Source organism: Trichechus manatus, unplaced genomic scaffold, assembly GCF_000243295.1.
Source record: "Trichechus manatus latirostris isolate Lorelei unplaced genomic scaffold, TriManLat1.0 scaffold00086, whole genome shotgun sequence".
In the NCBI taxonomy this organism is placed as follows: Eukaryota; Metazoa; Chordata; class Mammalia; order Sirenia; family Trichechidae; genus Trichechus; species Trichechus manatus.
The window spans coordinates 8605412-8621940 of record NW_004444022.1 but is presented as its reverse complement, the minus strand read 5'-3'; the positions used below and the strand labels follow the sequence as shown (position 1 = coordinate 8621940).

Genomic DNA, 16529 nt, shown 5'->3' with positions numbered 1-16529 from the left:
AAGTTACCACTTATCTATCATCTAGCTAGTGTATTTCTCTCCCCACCCCTCCCCTCTCTATTAACCATCGAAGATTGTTTCTTTCTTTTCATGAGTTTTTATAATAGTGGTCTCATACAGTATTTGTCCTTTTGTGATTGACTTATTACACTCAGCATAATGCCATCCAGATTCATCCATGTTGTGAGATGTTTCACAGATTCATCAGTTCTTTATTGTTGCATCGTATTCCATTGTGTTGTATGTACCATAGTTTGTTTATCCATTCATCTGCTGATGGGCACTTAGGTTGTTTCCATCTTTTTGCTATTGTGAATAATGCTGTAACGAACATGGGCATGCATATGTCTATTCATGTGATGGCTCTTATTTCTCTAGGATATATTCCTAGGAGTGGGATTGCTGGATCGTATGGTATTTCTATTCTAGCTTTTTAAGGAGGCACCACATCGTTTTCCAAAATGGTTGTACCATTTTACATTCCCACCAGCAGTGCATGAGAGTTCCAGTCTCCCCGGCAGCCTCTCCAACATTTGTTATTTTCTGTTTTTTTTATTCGTGCCAGTAATGTAGGAGTGAGAAGGTATCTCATTGTAGTTTTGATTTGCATTTCTCTAATGGCTAGTGATCGCGAGCATTTCCTCATGTGTCTGTTAGCTGCCTGAATGTCTTCTTTGGTGAAGCATCTGTTCATATCCTTTGCCCATTTTTTAATTGGATTGTTTGTCTTTTTGTTGTAGAGGTGTTGGATTGTCCTATAGATTTTAGAGATTAGACCTTTGTCAGATTTCTGATAACCAAAAATTTTTTCCTAGTCTGTAGGTTCTCTTTTTTTACTCTTTTGGTGAAGTCTTTTGATGAGTATGAATGTTTAATTTTTAGAAGATCCCAGTTATCTAGCTTATCTTCTGGTGTTTGTGTATTGTTAGTTATGGTTTGTATCCTGTTAATGCCATGTATTAGGGCCTGTAGAATTGACATTATTTTTTCTTCTATGATTTCTATAATTTTTTATTTTATATTTAGGTCTTCGATCCATTTTGAATTAATTTTTGTGTATGGTGTGAGGTATGGGTCCTGTTTCATTTTTTGTAGATGGACATCCAGTTTTGCCAGCATCATTTATTAAAAAGACTGTCTTTTCCCCATTTAATGGACTTTGGGCCTATGTCAAAGATCAGGTGACAATAGATGGATGGATTTACATCTGGGTCCTCAGTTCTGTTCCATTGGTCAATGTGTCTGTCATTGTATCAGTACCAGGCTGGTTTGACTACTGTAGCTGTATAATAGGTTCTGAGATAAGGTAGTGCAAGTCCTTCTACTTTATTCTTCTTCTTCAATAGTGCTTTACTTATCTGGGGCCTCTTTCCTTCCATATAAAGTTAATGGTAAGTTTTTCCATCTCTTTAAAGAATGCTGTTGGTATTTGGACCAGGATTGCATTGTATTTGTAGATTGCTTTGGGTAGACTTGACATTTTCAATGTTGAGTCTACCTATCTATGAACATGGTATATTTTTCCATTTATATTGGTCTCATTTGATTTTTTGCAGTAGTGTTTTGTAGTTTTCTTTGTATAGGTCTTTTACATCCCTGGTTAGATTTATTTCTAAGCATTTTTTTTTTTTAGAGGCTATTATAAATATTGTTGCTTTCCTGATTTCCCTTTCATAGTTCTCTTTATTGGTATATAGGTTTTATCTTGTAGTTTATCTTGTATCTTGCTACTCTACCGAATCTTTCTATTAGTTCCAGTAGTTTTCTTGTGAAGTCCTTTGGGTTCTCTACATATAATAGGGACAGTTTAACTTCTTCATTACCAATTTGGATGCCCTTTATTTCTTCTTCTTGCCTTATTGCTCTAGCTAGGACTTCCAGCACAATATTAAATAGGAGTGGTGATAAAGGTCATTCTTGTCTTGTTCCTGTTCTCAGGGGGAATGTTTTCAGCCTCTCTCTGTTAAAATGATATTGGCTGTCAGTTTGTATAGATGCCATTTATTATGTAGAGAAATTTCCCTCCTATACCTATTTTATTGAGAGTTTTTATCAGGAATGGGTGTTGGACTTTACTGAATGCCTTTTCTGTGTCGATTGAGATGACCATGTGATTCTTTTATTTATGTGGTGGATTATGTTGATTGATTTTCTAATGTTAAACCATCCTTGCATACCTGGTATGAATCCCACTTGGTTGTGGTGTATTATTTTTTTGATATGATGCTGAATTCTATTGGCTAGAATTTTGTTGAAAATTTTTGCATCTCTATTCATGAGAGATATTCTTGAGGCTTTTTACTCTTTTTATAATTGTTTTAATCATTACTATGATTAGAAGCTCATGATTAAATTAACCTAAATTCTAGTAAAAATACAATTTCTCGTCTTTCTCCAACCCAAAAAGCAAGCCTAGTGCTCAGATCTGGAAGAGAAAAATCATGTCAGTTAGTGCATTTCTGAAAAAAAAGCAGGATATGTTCTATTTCCTAATGTTTTATTGAGGCTATTTTAAAATGACCAGTCTTATTTTTAGAACCCTTCCAAAATCAACAGAACACTCCATTTAGAAGCTTTTCCTGATACTGGATTTGAATTGACATTTCATTTGCTGTTATATTTAATTATAATCCTTTGTTTTCAGCAACAGCTTCTTTTAAAAATATCATATACTGATGGCTAAGGAAAGGAATTCTTAAATTCTGGGTCACTTGCTGTGATAGTATATGAATTTAACAACGACAATCCTAAAATATGAAACAATTATGGCACACTTCAAGAAGAATAAAGCTAAGTGGATCAACTAATAAAGTCCCCACTTATAAAAATAATAAAGAGGAGAATTCTTTCTTCTTCTTTTTTTCTTTCTTAAATGGAATTTAATGTGAAATCTACCCCTTCCACCAACTCACTTAATTTAAAATCCACTAGGTCAATAATAGATGGAATAATTTTTAATCTAAATGATAGTTTCTTCCTGAAAAGAGACTTATTATCGAATTGATTATCACAGCTTTAAAAATGGCCCCAACAGTTTGATACTTTCAGTGCTTGTTGTTGTTAGGTGCTGTTGAGTCAATTTTTGACTCATAGCAACCCCATGTGACAGAATAGAACTGCCCCATAGGCTTTTCTTGGCTGTAATCTTTACAGGAGCAGATTGCCAGGTTTTTCTCCTGTGGAGCCACTGGGTGGATTCAAACCTCTGACCTTTTGGTTAGCAGCTAAGCACTTAACCATTGCACCACGAGTTTGATATTTTCATTGCTTAGAATGTTACTATTTCTAACACATGACTTTTGAATGTATTACAAAAACCTTTAAAACACAGAATTTGAAGGGCAAACTCACAGTTTCATAAATCAATCTGTTATTGTGGTAGGCTGAATTTTAAGATGGTCCCCAAGATTCCTGTCTCCTGGTATATACACCTAAGAGAGCCCTTCCCCTTAAATATAAGCAGGACCTGTGAATATGATAGGCCATCACTTCCATGATTATATTATGTTAGATGGCAAAGGTGAGGGGATTTTGCAGATGTACCTACCGAAAAAACCAAACCCACGGCCTTTGAGTCAATTCTGACTCATAGCGACAATGTAGGGCAAGGTAGAACTGCCCCATAGGGTTTCCAAGGCTGTAAACCTTTACGCAAGCATATTGCCACATCTTTCTCCTGCAAAAGCAGATGGTGAGTTCCAACCACCAACCTTTTGGTTAGGAGCCGAGCGCTTAACCACTGTGCCACCAGGGCTCCTTTTGCAGATAAGGCCCTAATTAGTTGATTTTGAGTTAATCAAAGGGAGATTATTCTCGGTTGGCCTGAATTAATCAGGTGAACCCTTTAAAAAAAAGCTTAGAGATGTTCTCCTGCTAACCTTGTCAAGCAAGTTGCCATGAGTTCTACAGCTGCAAAGAAATTATTTCTGCCAACACCTTCATTGCAACCTTGTGGTCCCTAAACTATGCGGAGATTCCTGGCCCACAGGAACTGTGTGATAATAAATGTACACCTACTCCTCACTTAACGACTATCTCGTTATCACACATTTTGCATTTACAACAATAGTAAAAAATATACTATCGGCTATTTTGCATATTAATGACGAGCCGAGGCGAGGAGGGGAGGACGGTACGGTTTGTGAGAGGGAGCCAGGCCATGCGGGCTGCCAGCGGTTCTTATTACCCGGGTCTGGCAGAGGAGCTGGCTGGGCCTGCAGCGAGCACGCGGTGGGTGGGCGGCATGCAGGAGGCAGCGGAACCCAGCTGCAGAAGTCGGGCAGGGGGCTTGGAAGTCTCTTCTTCCAAAGAGGCCTCTCTGCCACCTCTGCAGCCTCCACTGGGCCCAGGTGGCCGGGCCTCACCTGCCCACAGACCCAGAGGCCGCCCGCCACTGAGGCTTGTCTCAGGGCTGGCAGAGAGGGAAGGTAGAGAGGCAAGGCATGGGGGTCTGTGCAGAGGTCTGGAGTGCAGCCAGGTGATAGTGGGCCCCTGCTGCTCCAGAGGCATCAGTCAACCTCCCGAACACCACTTCCACCACCCCTAACCCCTGCAGGCTCCACAGTGGTGTGGAAGGGGGGTCCGCTGTGCCACATGCATCCCAAGACACGCCAAGTGCCAGGGAGACGAAGACAACACTGGCCCTGACTTTTGCATATCACTGATTTTCACATAACGACCTGATCTTTGGAACCTATGTCCATAAGCGAGGAGTGAGTATATATGGTTTTAGGCTTCTACCAATAAACAGTTCCCATCGAGTCCATTCTGACTCATATGTCAGGGTAGAACTGTGCTCCATAGGGTTTTCGATGGCTGACTTTTTTTAAAGTAAATCACCAGGTCATTCTTCTGAGGTGCCTCTGGGTGGACTCGAACCTTCAACCTTTTGGTTAGCAGCTGAGCACATTAACTGTTTGCAACACCCAGAGATTTAAGCCTCTAAGTTTGTGGTAATTTGTTACTCAGCAATAGAAAACTCATACAGTTATATGAGATATTTACTGTGCGAGTTAGTGCTATGGGTAACATGACTTGACCCTCTGCATATCAAAATTTGCTGTAGAATTAGTATTACAACCAGACTTTATTACAGCAATGTAATATATGTATTGAAGGACATGGAAAGAATTAGTCATATCAGAGAGGAGACCTGAGATGGTCAATGTGATGTAGTTGAACCCAAGTTAAAATAACATTTAAAATGCAACAGAGGTAAATAAGAGTGATTTCTTTTCAACTTGGATACAGAAAGATAGGGATGAAAAGGTGGAGGAAAAGGGTACCAAGATTTAGTAATAATTTGAGTGTGGGAGAAGACAAAAATATCAGAGATAATTTTGAATCTCTATCTTAGTGATCAAGAAAGTGGTCGTACTATCAACTGCATAAAGAAGTACGTAGAAGAAATAACACAGAGCTGTATTTTTCTTGTTTGCTATAAAGCAGAGGTCAGCAAACTGCGACCTGAGGCCAAATCTAGCTCACAGCCTGTTTTTGTAATTAAGTTTTATTGGAACACAGCTGTGCTCGTTCATTTACACATTGTCTGTGGCTGCTTTGTGCTAAACAACAGAGTAACCGTCACAGAGACTGTATGGCCCATACAACTAAAAATATTTATTGTATGGCCCTTTATAGAAATGTTTGCCCATCCTTGCTATGAAGCATACAATGCCAATAGTCTCTAGCACATAGCAAGTTGCTTAAGAAATGTTAATGAACAGTATCATTAAAATTTGTTTTTAAAGTCTTTGGTGTTGTTCTGAGGTGCCATCAAGTCCGTTCCGACTCACAGCAACCCTATGTACAACAGAACGAAACGCTACCCAGTCCTGCGCCATCCTCACAATCGTTATGCTTGAGCCTGTTGTTGCAGCCACTTTGTCAATCCATCTTGTTGAGGGTCTTCCTCTTTTTCACTGACCATCTACCATTTACCAAGCATGATGTCCTTCTCCAGGAACTGATCCCTCCTGACAACGTGTCCAAAGTAGGGACATGTTTGCTTCCATCTTTGCTTCTAAGGAGCATTCTGACTGTACTTCTTCCAGGACAGATTTGTTTATTCTGCTGGCAGTCCATGGTATAGTCAATATTCTTCGCCAATACCACAATTCAAAGGCATCAATTCTTTAGTAGCCTGGAAAAATATTACTAAAAGTTCTGATTTGAGTGTTTTAGAGTGCATGCTCCTTATCCTTCCTCCACTTTCTAATACAGAGAATTTAGATAAACAAGTGATGCTGGTGGAAAAAAATTAAGATTTAAGCCAGAAAATTGCCCAAGGATTTAATTTATACTCTATAAACGCATGTAAAAAAGTCAAGCAGATAATATGCAAAACATGGAAACATACTTTCTGTGGCAAAGAATACTGTTGTCCCCCACTAAACATTCTTCCAGTCTTCCTTTTAGTAATAGATGCCCCTACTGCCACCCAAAGTTTAGCTAGGCACATAACCGTCCAAATACAGACCACATTTGCCAGCCTCTCTTCCTGCTAGGTATGGCCATGTGCCTAAAGTTCCCACCAAAAGAATGTGAGCAGAAATGTTATATATCTTGCTTAAAAAGGAAATTTGCTTGGCCCCTGCTTCTCCTTCCCCTTCCCACAGGGTTGTAATGAAGGCATAAAGGTCAGCCAGCTTCAACCATGAGGACAAAGAGAATGATGTTGTTGTTGTCAAGTGCCGTCGAGTCAGTGTCAACTCATCGTGACCCCGTGACATAGTAGAACTGCACCCATAGGGTTTTCTAGGCTGTAATATTTATGGGAGCAGATCGCCAGGTCTTTCTCCCCCGGAGCCGCTGGGTGGGTTGGAACCACCAATCTCACCTTTCGGTTAGCAGCCGAGGACTTAACTGTTGAGTCACTAGAGCTCCTAGAAAGAATGACAGAAGGTGGAAAAGCAACATAAGGGAAGGAACCTAGGTCCCTGGCTGACCTTATGGAAGAAAGCTGGGCTACTTACCCTGGACAGTTATGTAAGACAGACACCAATTTCTATTTTCTTTGGGTCATATATCTTGGAGTATCTTTATTGCAGTAGTCTTCTCTATACTCTAAAAATCCTCCAAGATCACACAATTATGTATTAAATGAAGCTACTATAACTCCTGACTTTGTATTGTAATTTTTCTATTGTAAGGCTATAAGGACACTATGGGAAATTCTAGTGGAGTCTTGTTGGCTTTTAATTTCAGTGGGTCATTTGGTCTTTTTCAAGTTCACCAGACTAGAATAAAAGATAAAATTATGCTAAAGAAAATCTTTGTACCCTTAATAATCCAGAGGGATGAGAGAACTCAGCATGTGCCAATTAATCTGTTTATCACAGAAGGAAGTGGAAAGACAAATGACAAAAGAACAGGGGAGTAGAACAGAGAAGTTAGAGAGTTATGAGTTTTGGGAAGACACTCAACAGAGTAGTTAAGGGCTGCAACTACAAGGTCACAAATTCAAAAAGACCTTACTTCTTAGCAGCCAATGTGTTCAAGCGCGATAACTCGGTTTCTGTTTCTCTGAACATCAGTCCCAGAGTCTGTATAATTTCGATGCATGCCCTAGAAAACAAAGAGAAGCACAGTGATTTCATTAGAAGCTCACAGTTCCATGGAATCTGTAATTAATCCTTGATAAAAGTACATCCAGACATCCACGTAGGAAAAATAAAAAAAAAGGAAGGAAATTCTATACATCAGATTGCCAACATTGGTTGAGTGCCTGCTCTGTGATTGCTACATAGTAACACTCAGGAATTTTTGTTGAATGAATGAATTGATAGCTGGATGTTGGGATTAGGAGTCATTCTCATATTTGCGGTACACATATTTTCCCCCAAATTTTTATAATAATTACATACTATTTTTTACTCTTGAAAAATAATTTTAATTTTTTCAAATAGGTAATATATTCTTAAGGCTCAAAATTTCAAAGGTGCAATAGTGAATACAGTGAAAGGGGTGTCTCCTACATCTATTCCTCCAGACACTCACTGATTCTCTGTGGCAGCCAATATTACTAGTTTTCTGTGTATCTTCCTTTTAAAACTGGAACAAAATAACTGCCATATTTAAAAATCTATGTGAAGCAAAACTTGTAACACTATTAGTCATTAATACAGTATATTTTTTATCCAGGGCCTTCCATTTATCTTTGACACCCCAGCGGAAGAAACATCTGTAATTATCCAGTTAGTACTTACACCAGCTCATCAGCCCTTTGGCTTTTATTTTGAAGTGCATTCTTATCCCTAGACTCTGGCAAGTATTCATGAAGTTTGCTCACTAGGAAATAGAAAAGGTCACTGGTCTGTGAAAGCAAGCAAGAAAGGAAATGGTAATTAAGGTATTGGTTGTGAATACTCTCTATCTTTATATAATAAAAATATTAAGAAATGATTTGTTCTTTGATTTGGGAGGCAGTGAATTATAATATCTCTCATTAATAGCATAATCCAAACTGAAAGCATTCTTTTACTTACAACCAGGAGACCACTGTGCTGGTGAACAGAACAAGAGCTAATGCCTAGGGGATGATGATGGGAGAGGCCTTCTAGGTCCAGCTCAATCGTTAATATTGGAGATCATTCAGAAGTAGGTGTATAATCTCAGGCAAGTCATTTAGTCACCCTGGAATTAGTCACATGTTGCATAATATCTGTTCAGGCAATATCCAACCACACATATGTCCGTGGTCCATAGGTTATAATACAGTTCAGAAATCCCGATTGGAGAACCGGACATAGCAGACGTAACCAGACATAGCAAACGCATCAGCTTCCCACACGCAACACGTGTATTTCATGTCTCTTGTATACAAAGCGATTGCTCTGCCAGGTGTATAATGGTACAGTACCTATATAACCTATAATACATATGTCTTGATAGTCATAATAAATGCCTGTGTTACTGGCTTACAGTATGTACTGTACTGTACTTTCTATCATCTCCAGGTTAATAACATCCAACTTATGTAAACCCGTAGGTAAAGCCTATTATATTAAAAATTCAAGGTGCAAACAATGATTCATAATAACAAATGAGTGCTACTTTGTGAAATGCATCAAAACATTATTATTATTACTGCATTATGATGTTAAAGATGTTTTAGTGTACCTGGAAATTTTTCTTTGATTTTTTTATGCATAGAAAGCTACACTATATATTATACTGTATACTAAGACAAACATTTGACTGACATTACATACGAACCATACCTAACTGTTCCAACTTATGTACAAATTGGACTTAAAGACAGACTTATGAATGGAACTCATTCGTAATCCGAGGACTGCTTGTATATAATATGGTGTTTGCACAACATCCAAATCACATAACATCCTATTTCATAGAACATATCGTGGATGTTAAGCAAAGCATTACTGTATATACTCAATGGGACCAATTATAACTCCTGCCTTTCCAAAGTAATTTGTCCTTTGTGATGATATAATGAAATAATGAATAGAAAAGCTCTTGCTTAAAAAATATTTACTAGTACAAAAACAAATACATAGCCTATGAAAAAGATGCACAGCAATATTGATACTTCTGTTAATATAACCCGTTGCTGTCAAGTCGATTCTGACTCATGGACAGAGTACAACTGCCCCATAGGGTTTCCAAGAAGCAGCTGGTGGATTTGAACTGCCGACCTTTTGGTTAGCAGCTGAGCTCTTAACCACTGCACCACCAGGGCTCCTGTTAACACAGTGGAATACAAATCGCCATTTCTGCCAAAATAAACACTGATTTAGAGTGGAGGAAGCAATTTTTTTATGTTCCTGTCCAGTCTCATGAGATAAATTGAGCATGAAAATAAGCACCGGCCCATGAAATCAGGCAAGTTGGTGCCAATGAGAAGTATAATGTAATTGCTTCTCTTTTGTATTCTTCTTTGTTCACGTATTTCCTGGAACTTTTGTTGACTACAGAAAACTTAGCCTCTGTTTAGATAAGTACGTGTATGTCCTTATTTAGGTGATATGGCATGAGGTAGAGGATGACCAGTGGTGACAGGGAAGAGAGAAGGAGGAAAAGGATGTATACAATGGTTCACTGAGCACTCTCAGAAGTGCTTGGGCTCCACCAGTGCCCTGATAAATTAGCATAGGTTTTACACACTGACTCTGCAGCCAGGCTCTTCAAATCCCAGCTCTGTTACTGGTTAGCTATATGACATTTGGCAAATTACTAATGCTCTCTGTGACTCAGTTTCTTCATCTCTAAAATGGGGATAATAGTATCACCTCATGGGGTTGATGTTAGGATTAAATAAGATAGTACCTGTAAAGCAGTTAGACAGTGCTTAGCATATCATATGTGCTTAATAAACATCACCTATTATTATTATCTCCCACCTTTTCAATAGTTCAGGAATTTTCACTCTTAAAATGTCATCCACCTACCTGCAACAACATGAAAGAATCTCAAAAATATTATGCTAAAAGAAGCCACGTGAAGGGACTCTTAGGACAGGCAAAACTAATCTATAGTGATGAAAGCTTGTCAATAGTTGCCTGAGGGGTAGGAGAGGACCAATGGCCTAAGGACATAAGGTTGCTTGTGGGTGACAGGAATGTTTTAAATCTTGATTGAGGTGGTGGCTACATAGGTATATTTATTTGTCAAAACTCTACAGACTACACCCTTAAAAATGGGTGCATTTTATTATATGTAACTTATACCTCAAAAAAGTTAATTTTAAAATGGAACGTACATATACACACAAATAATTTATTTTTTCCATCCTCTTATACAGGAACCAAAAAATAGAGATGCCTTTTATCGCCTCACCCTAGTATGAGTTCCTGAGAGGGCCTCATATAAACTCAAGTTCTCCAGGGAACCCAGCAAAAAGTTGGAAAACAGCACGTTGCTTTAGCTTAAGGCTATGATAACCATTTCAATACGAAAGCTCCCAAAAGAAAGTAAAAATGTTGACTTTTATTAGTCATCTATTCTAACTTTGTGTTAATGAAGAATATGAAAACATATTTTGGTTATGGATTAAAAAGAGGGGACATAAAACTACCAGGTCTTGATAGGACGGTGGTGGGGGGAAGGGATGCATGAGGTACTCCACTAACGTGTGGAAGGACTCCAAATACGGAGACTAACTGTGTATCCTTTATTTCTCTGCTCCAAATACTCTGGCCTTTCAATTTTGACAAATGAATCTGCAGTTCTTCTGTTTTAGTCCATTTAAGGACATTATATTAAACAATGGCTGTAATGTTTTCAAGTTTAAAACAGAACATGAATCTTTTATTCCTAGAGTTCTGATCAGGTTAATTTTTACAAGAGAATAATTGTTCAATTCAATATGAATTGATTAAGGGACTTGGTATATGCATGGCATTGTTGGGCACTAGGGAGAAGACAAAGATGAGTAAGACGCATGCCTGTCCGAAAGAAGCTTAAAGCACATTATGGTAAATAAGGCAAATGTACCAATAACTATAGTAAAAGGGAGAATGTCTATGCTAATTCTTGAGGGTAGGAACTGTATCTTATCCATGTTTGCACTTCTATTGCCTATTACCCTTGCCTGACACAGAATATTATTGTTAGCTGCCATCAAGTCAGCTTCGATGACCCCACGTACAACAGAAACACTGCCCAGCCCTGCACCATCTGGCACAGAATACCCATTGCCATCGAGTCGATTCCAACCCATAGCGACCCTATAGGACAGAGGAGAACTGCCCCATAGGGTTTCCAAGGAGCACCCCGTGGATTCAAACTGCCAACCTTTTGGTTAGTGGATGTAGCTCTTAACCACTCCGCCACCAGGGTTTCCAAAAAACCCCGTTGCTATTGAGTTGATTCTGACTCATGGAGACCCTATAGGACAGTGTAGAACTGCCCCATAGCGTTTCCAGGGAGCAGCTGGTAGATTCGAACTGCAGACCTTAACCACTGACCTCTTAACCACTGCGCCACCAGGCATGCAATAAATGTTTGTTGAATTGTAAAGAGAAAGTGCTATGAGAAATACCATAGAACTGCACCAATACAATAGCGACCAGCCATGTGTGGCTCTTTAAATTTAAATTAATTAAAACAGAATAAAATTAAAAGTTCCAGTTCTTTAGTCACACTAGCCACATTCAAGTGCTTAATAGTTACATGTGGCTAGTGGCTACTGTATTGAACAGTGCAGATTATAAAATATTGCAAAAAGTTTTATTGCACAAAACTGCCATTGAGGATCAAAAGGAGGAAAAGACGGAAGTTCCCCAGGGAGGACGACAGGAAGGGCAGAATAATGGCATTTGAGCTGAGCCTTGAAGAATGGGTAGGATTTTAACAGATGAAAATGGAGGAAGCATGTGCTAGAGAAAGCAAACAGCGGGGGGAGACGTGGAGAAGCTAGAGAGGAATGGGTGTTCAAGCCATCCCACATGGCAGGAGCTTTCAGAGGAAAGGAGTGAGAGAAGGTGAAGTGGTGGGCCAAGTGTGCTAGACCTAGCCTTGTTCCCATTCTCGGCATCCTTTTGCTCCACACCTGAGGCCACCTGCATCAGGCCTGCTTTAAGACTGGAGATCCTTAAACAGCCTCCAGACAACACTCTGGCATTCAACATCAACACTCTTCTTCCTAATCAACATCAACACTCTTCTTCCTAATCTGACCCTTGGGTGATATCTCCGTTCTCCTGCCTAGACATCCACCTACTTTAAGTCCATCCTATGATTGTGCCCAGTTGGTCTAACTGGACTTCTTCTTTGGGCCCTAAGTCCTTTTCCAGTCCTCTCTCATGTACTGGCTTTACTCTTGACAACCTCTATGTCCTCACCACCCCCACCACCACATTCTGGGATTCCCAAACCCCAAATAAGCAGATCCTCCTGATGCCAAATGTCTGTGCAGACATCTGGGTGTAATCCACCCACGTGCAGAAATACTCTGATACTTCATTTTGTACACTCTATTGGGATTACTCTCACTTCATACCTTCTCCAGGAGCATCTATAACTGGATTACTTCTCCCAGTGTCTGCCCTACCCAGATGTTGGGCCCTTCCTGATAACCTCATCCTGCTAAAATAAAGGCCATGCCCATCCAAATCTGGAATCTGTGGCAGGGTAATTAGTGAAGAGCCTTAAATGCCAAAGCCAAAATATTTGCACTAAATTTAATAGATACAGCCACAAGACGTTTTGAGCAAGCAAGCCACACAATCGGGGTTATAGCATAAGTTGATATCATGTGTGGGATACACCGGAGAGGTTTATTTGGGTGGGAGATAACCCCAAATTCTTTGGCCTTTCCACCTGAACTCCCTCAGTCCTGGGAAAACTGGGAGAGTTGGTCACCATAGAGCTGGGCAAACCTTACATATGAAGCACCTAGAATCTAAGAAATGGCCAGGACTGTCTTGTATGGTTGGGCAGGTTGTACACTTCACAACTGCTCATTAAAATGATGGCAGCTATGTATGAGACGGCTGGACAAATTAGGATGTATCATACAGCCATCAAATGCAGTAGTGAGCTGGGTTCAGGGCAGGGCTCACCCCCTCACCTGGGCCTCATTCGTACCACACCAGTCCTCACTTGGGCTTCTCCACACCTTCACCTGAAACCAAAAATGAAGTGTTTGTAACCTACCAAGAGCTAGGCTGGCTGGTCCCCAGAAGTCACATTTTAACCGGTTCTTCAGTGCTAACTGAAAGGTTGTCGGTTTGAACCTACCAGCAGCTACTCAGGAGAAAAGACCTGGTGATCTGCTCCCGTACAGATTACAGCCTAGGAAACTCCATAGGGCAGTTCTACTTTGTCCCATAGGGTCACTATGAGTTAGAATGAACTCAACAGCACACAACAACGCTTAAAAGTAATTTTTTAAGATATATTTTTATTGTAGGGGAACTTGTATAGCAACACATCTTAAAATCTAATTCCCCATCTCTCTTCCTGTACTAATACATCTCACATGCCAGAGTGTCTCCTCTATGTCTTTTCTTTGAATCCCATGGCCAATCCAGCCCATGGGGGCTACAATCTTTTTGCTACCACTCTCCCTCTCTTCCTGCCTCCCCCTCCCCCATACCCAGCACATATACATTACTGATTATGTAAAAAATGTTTAAGTGTTTAGACAGTATTGAATTAAATTTAATCAACATTTTGAAATACAGCCTCAGAATACAAGACATTTATTTATATTTTTATTTATGCTCGAATATGCTACATTTGACAAACAGATAAAACAAGTTTTAAAGATGAAAAACAAAAACACCTACTTTCCAGAAAAGCCTTTTCAGAATGAAGTTTTTCTGAGCTGCTACTTTAAGTTCTGTAATTAAGCAAAGTATCTTCCTCAAACTATTTTCTTTAAGAAAAAGCTCAGATTTAAGTTGACTGAAGTGCTTAATTTTCTCTTCTGATCTACAGAAACACAAAAACATCTTCTATTAAAAAAAATAAGAAGAAACAGCAGTTTAGAAATATCAGCTATTACTGATAGGTTTGTAAAACTTTATTACCAATGGAATTGTAATATAGTTTTGTACTTCTAGCTTTATTACTCATCATACGACCCGTGACCCCCCCAAATAGAACCATTTTTTACTCTCGAAAAATACTATTTGCCTGTGCCCTTTTACTCAAGCTTTACCTATGCAAGGAATACTCTCACTGTTGCTAGTAAACCTCTCTCTTTCATACCCTACCTCAGAATTCGCTGAACCTCAATTGCTCACATACCATTTACCATAATCCATGAAACATACACGTGTTAATATTTGCTTTTTGTTTTTCGCTTACCTGTTGCCATTGAATCGATTGCGACTCATGATGACCCCATGTGTTACAGAGTATAACTGCTCCATAGGTTTTCCTTGGCTGTTATCTTTATGGGAGCAGATCACCAGGTCTTTCTTCCAGAATACCACTGGGTGGATTCGAACTGCCGACCTTAGGTTAGTAGTCAAGCTCAAGCTGCTTGTGCCACCCAGGAAGCTCTCTTTTTGCTTAGAAGAGTTTATAAACAAAACTTTGACTCACTACTTTACATGAAAAACCAGTATTAGTTTCCACAAATAGCAGGTAACTATAAAAATAGCATGAAAGCAACACAAATTTTAAGTAGATGATCCATATTCTGAGCCTGGGGCCTGCTCTCTCTGAGGAAAAGGCAAATGTGCATGTGTTAGAGAGCTGCCACCACTGATACCAAGCTAAGAGGTTCTCCTTGAAGAAATCAGACAGCTGGAAAAGGAACCACTTTCTCACCACCACAGAATTCAAAGCTATTTCATGCCATGTCAGGGTCTCACCTGAAATCATCCCCCAGCACTGACCCATATATGAGTTGGTAAAGTATATTGCATTTTATAAGAATTTAGAGAGGTTAAGTAACCTGTTCTAGCTCACACAACTAGTGATTCAGAAAGCTAGGATGCAAAGTAACAGTAGGAGAGATGATTCATGTTCTGTGTAATTGATGGAATCTTATAATTGTTGACTAAAGGTGAAAACATTTTTGGTTTTTGCTCAGTACATTCCTCTTTATTAAAAAAAAAAATTCAGATGTTCTCCTTTATCCAATCAACAAAACTTATCACAAAATTTAAGACTTTCTGAAGGAAAAAAAAAAAGGTCTTTTTTCTAGTGGAGACACTGGAGGAGAAATGTTTAATAAGAATCATAGAGATAGAAAAACATAATAATTATAAACATAGGGCCTGGAGTCAGACAGGCTGATCAGAATTCTCTTCTCAGCTGGGAAATTACCTTGGGCAAATTATGTAGCTTCTCTATGCCTCAGTTTCCACATCTGTAAAATGGTGATGATAATAGTACCAACCCCACTGTACTGTTTTGATACTTTAATTAGTTAATGCATGTGGTTAGCACACCCAAAACCCATTGCTGTCAAGTCAATTCCTACTCATAGTGACCCTATAGGACAGAGCAGAACTGCCTCATAGTGTTTCCAAGGAACAGCTGGTGGATTCGAACTGTGGACCTTCTCATTAGCAGCCGAGCTCTTAACCACTATGCCATCAGGGCTTCATGCTTAGCACACAGTAAATGTTTAATAAATGTAAACTAAAGAAAATAGGTATGCTGTTGTTGTTAGATGCCCTTGAGTTGGTTCCAACTCACAGTGACCCTATGTACAACAGAACAAAACACTGCCCTGTCCTGCGCCATCCTCACAATGGTTGCAATTCTTGAGTCTGCTGTTGCAGCCACTGTGTCAGTCCATCTCGTTGAGGGTCTTCCTCTTTTTCGATGACCCTCCATTTTACCAAGCATGATGTCCTTCTCCATGTTATCCCTCCTGATAACATGTCCAAAGTATGCGAGATGTAATCTCGCCATCCTTGCTTCCAAGGAGCATTCTGGCTGCACTTCTTTCAAGACAGACTTGCTCGTTCTTTTTTTTTTTTTATTTTTTTATTTTTTGATTATACTTCAGGTGAATGCTTACAGAACAAATAGTTTCTCATTTAACAGTTACTACAAATGTTGCCCTATGACAATGGTTAACAATCTCACAACACATCAAC

The 16529-nt window shown here is 39.3% G+C and overlaps 1 protein-coding gene across 1 annotated transcript in view; it reads right to left on the bottom strand.

The window, feature by feature from the left end:
* CUNH12orf56 (chromosome unknown C12orf56 homolog) overlaps positions 1-16529 on the bottom strand; it is a 105566-nt gene that overhangs the window by 18917 nt on the left and 70120 nt on the right. Inside the window, exons 7-9 of the mRNA XM_012557003.2 lie at positions 14256-14400; positions 8208-8314; positions 7477-7566 (exon numbers count right to left, since the gene is read on the bottom strand). Coding sequence (XP_012412457.2) covers positions 7477-7566; positions 8208-8314; positions 14256-14400 — 342 coding nt within the window. The remainder of the gene's footprint in view (positions 1-7476; positions 7567-8207; positions 8315-14255; positions 14401-16529) is intronic.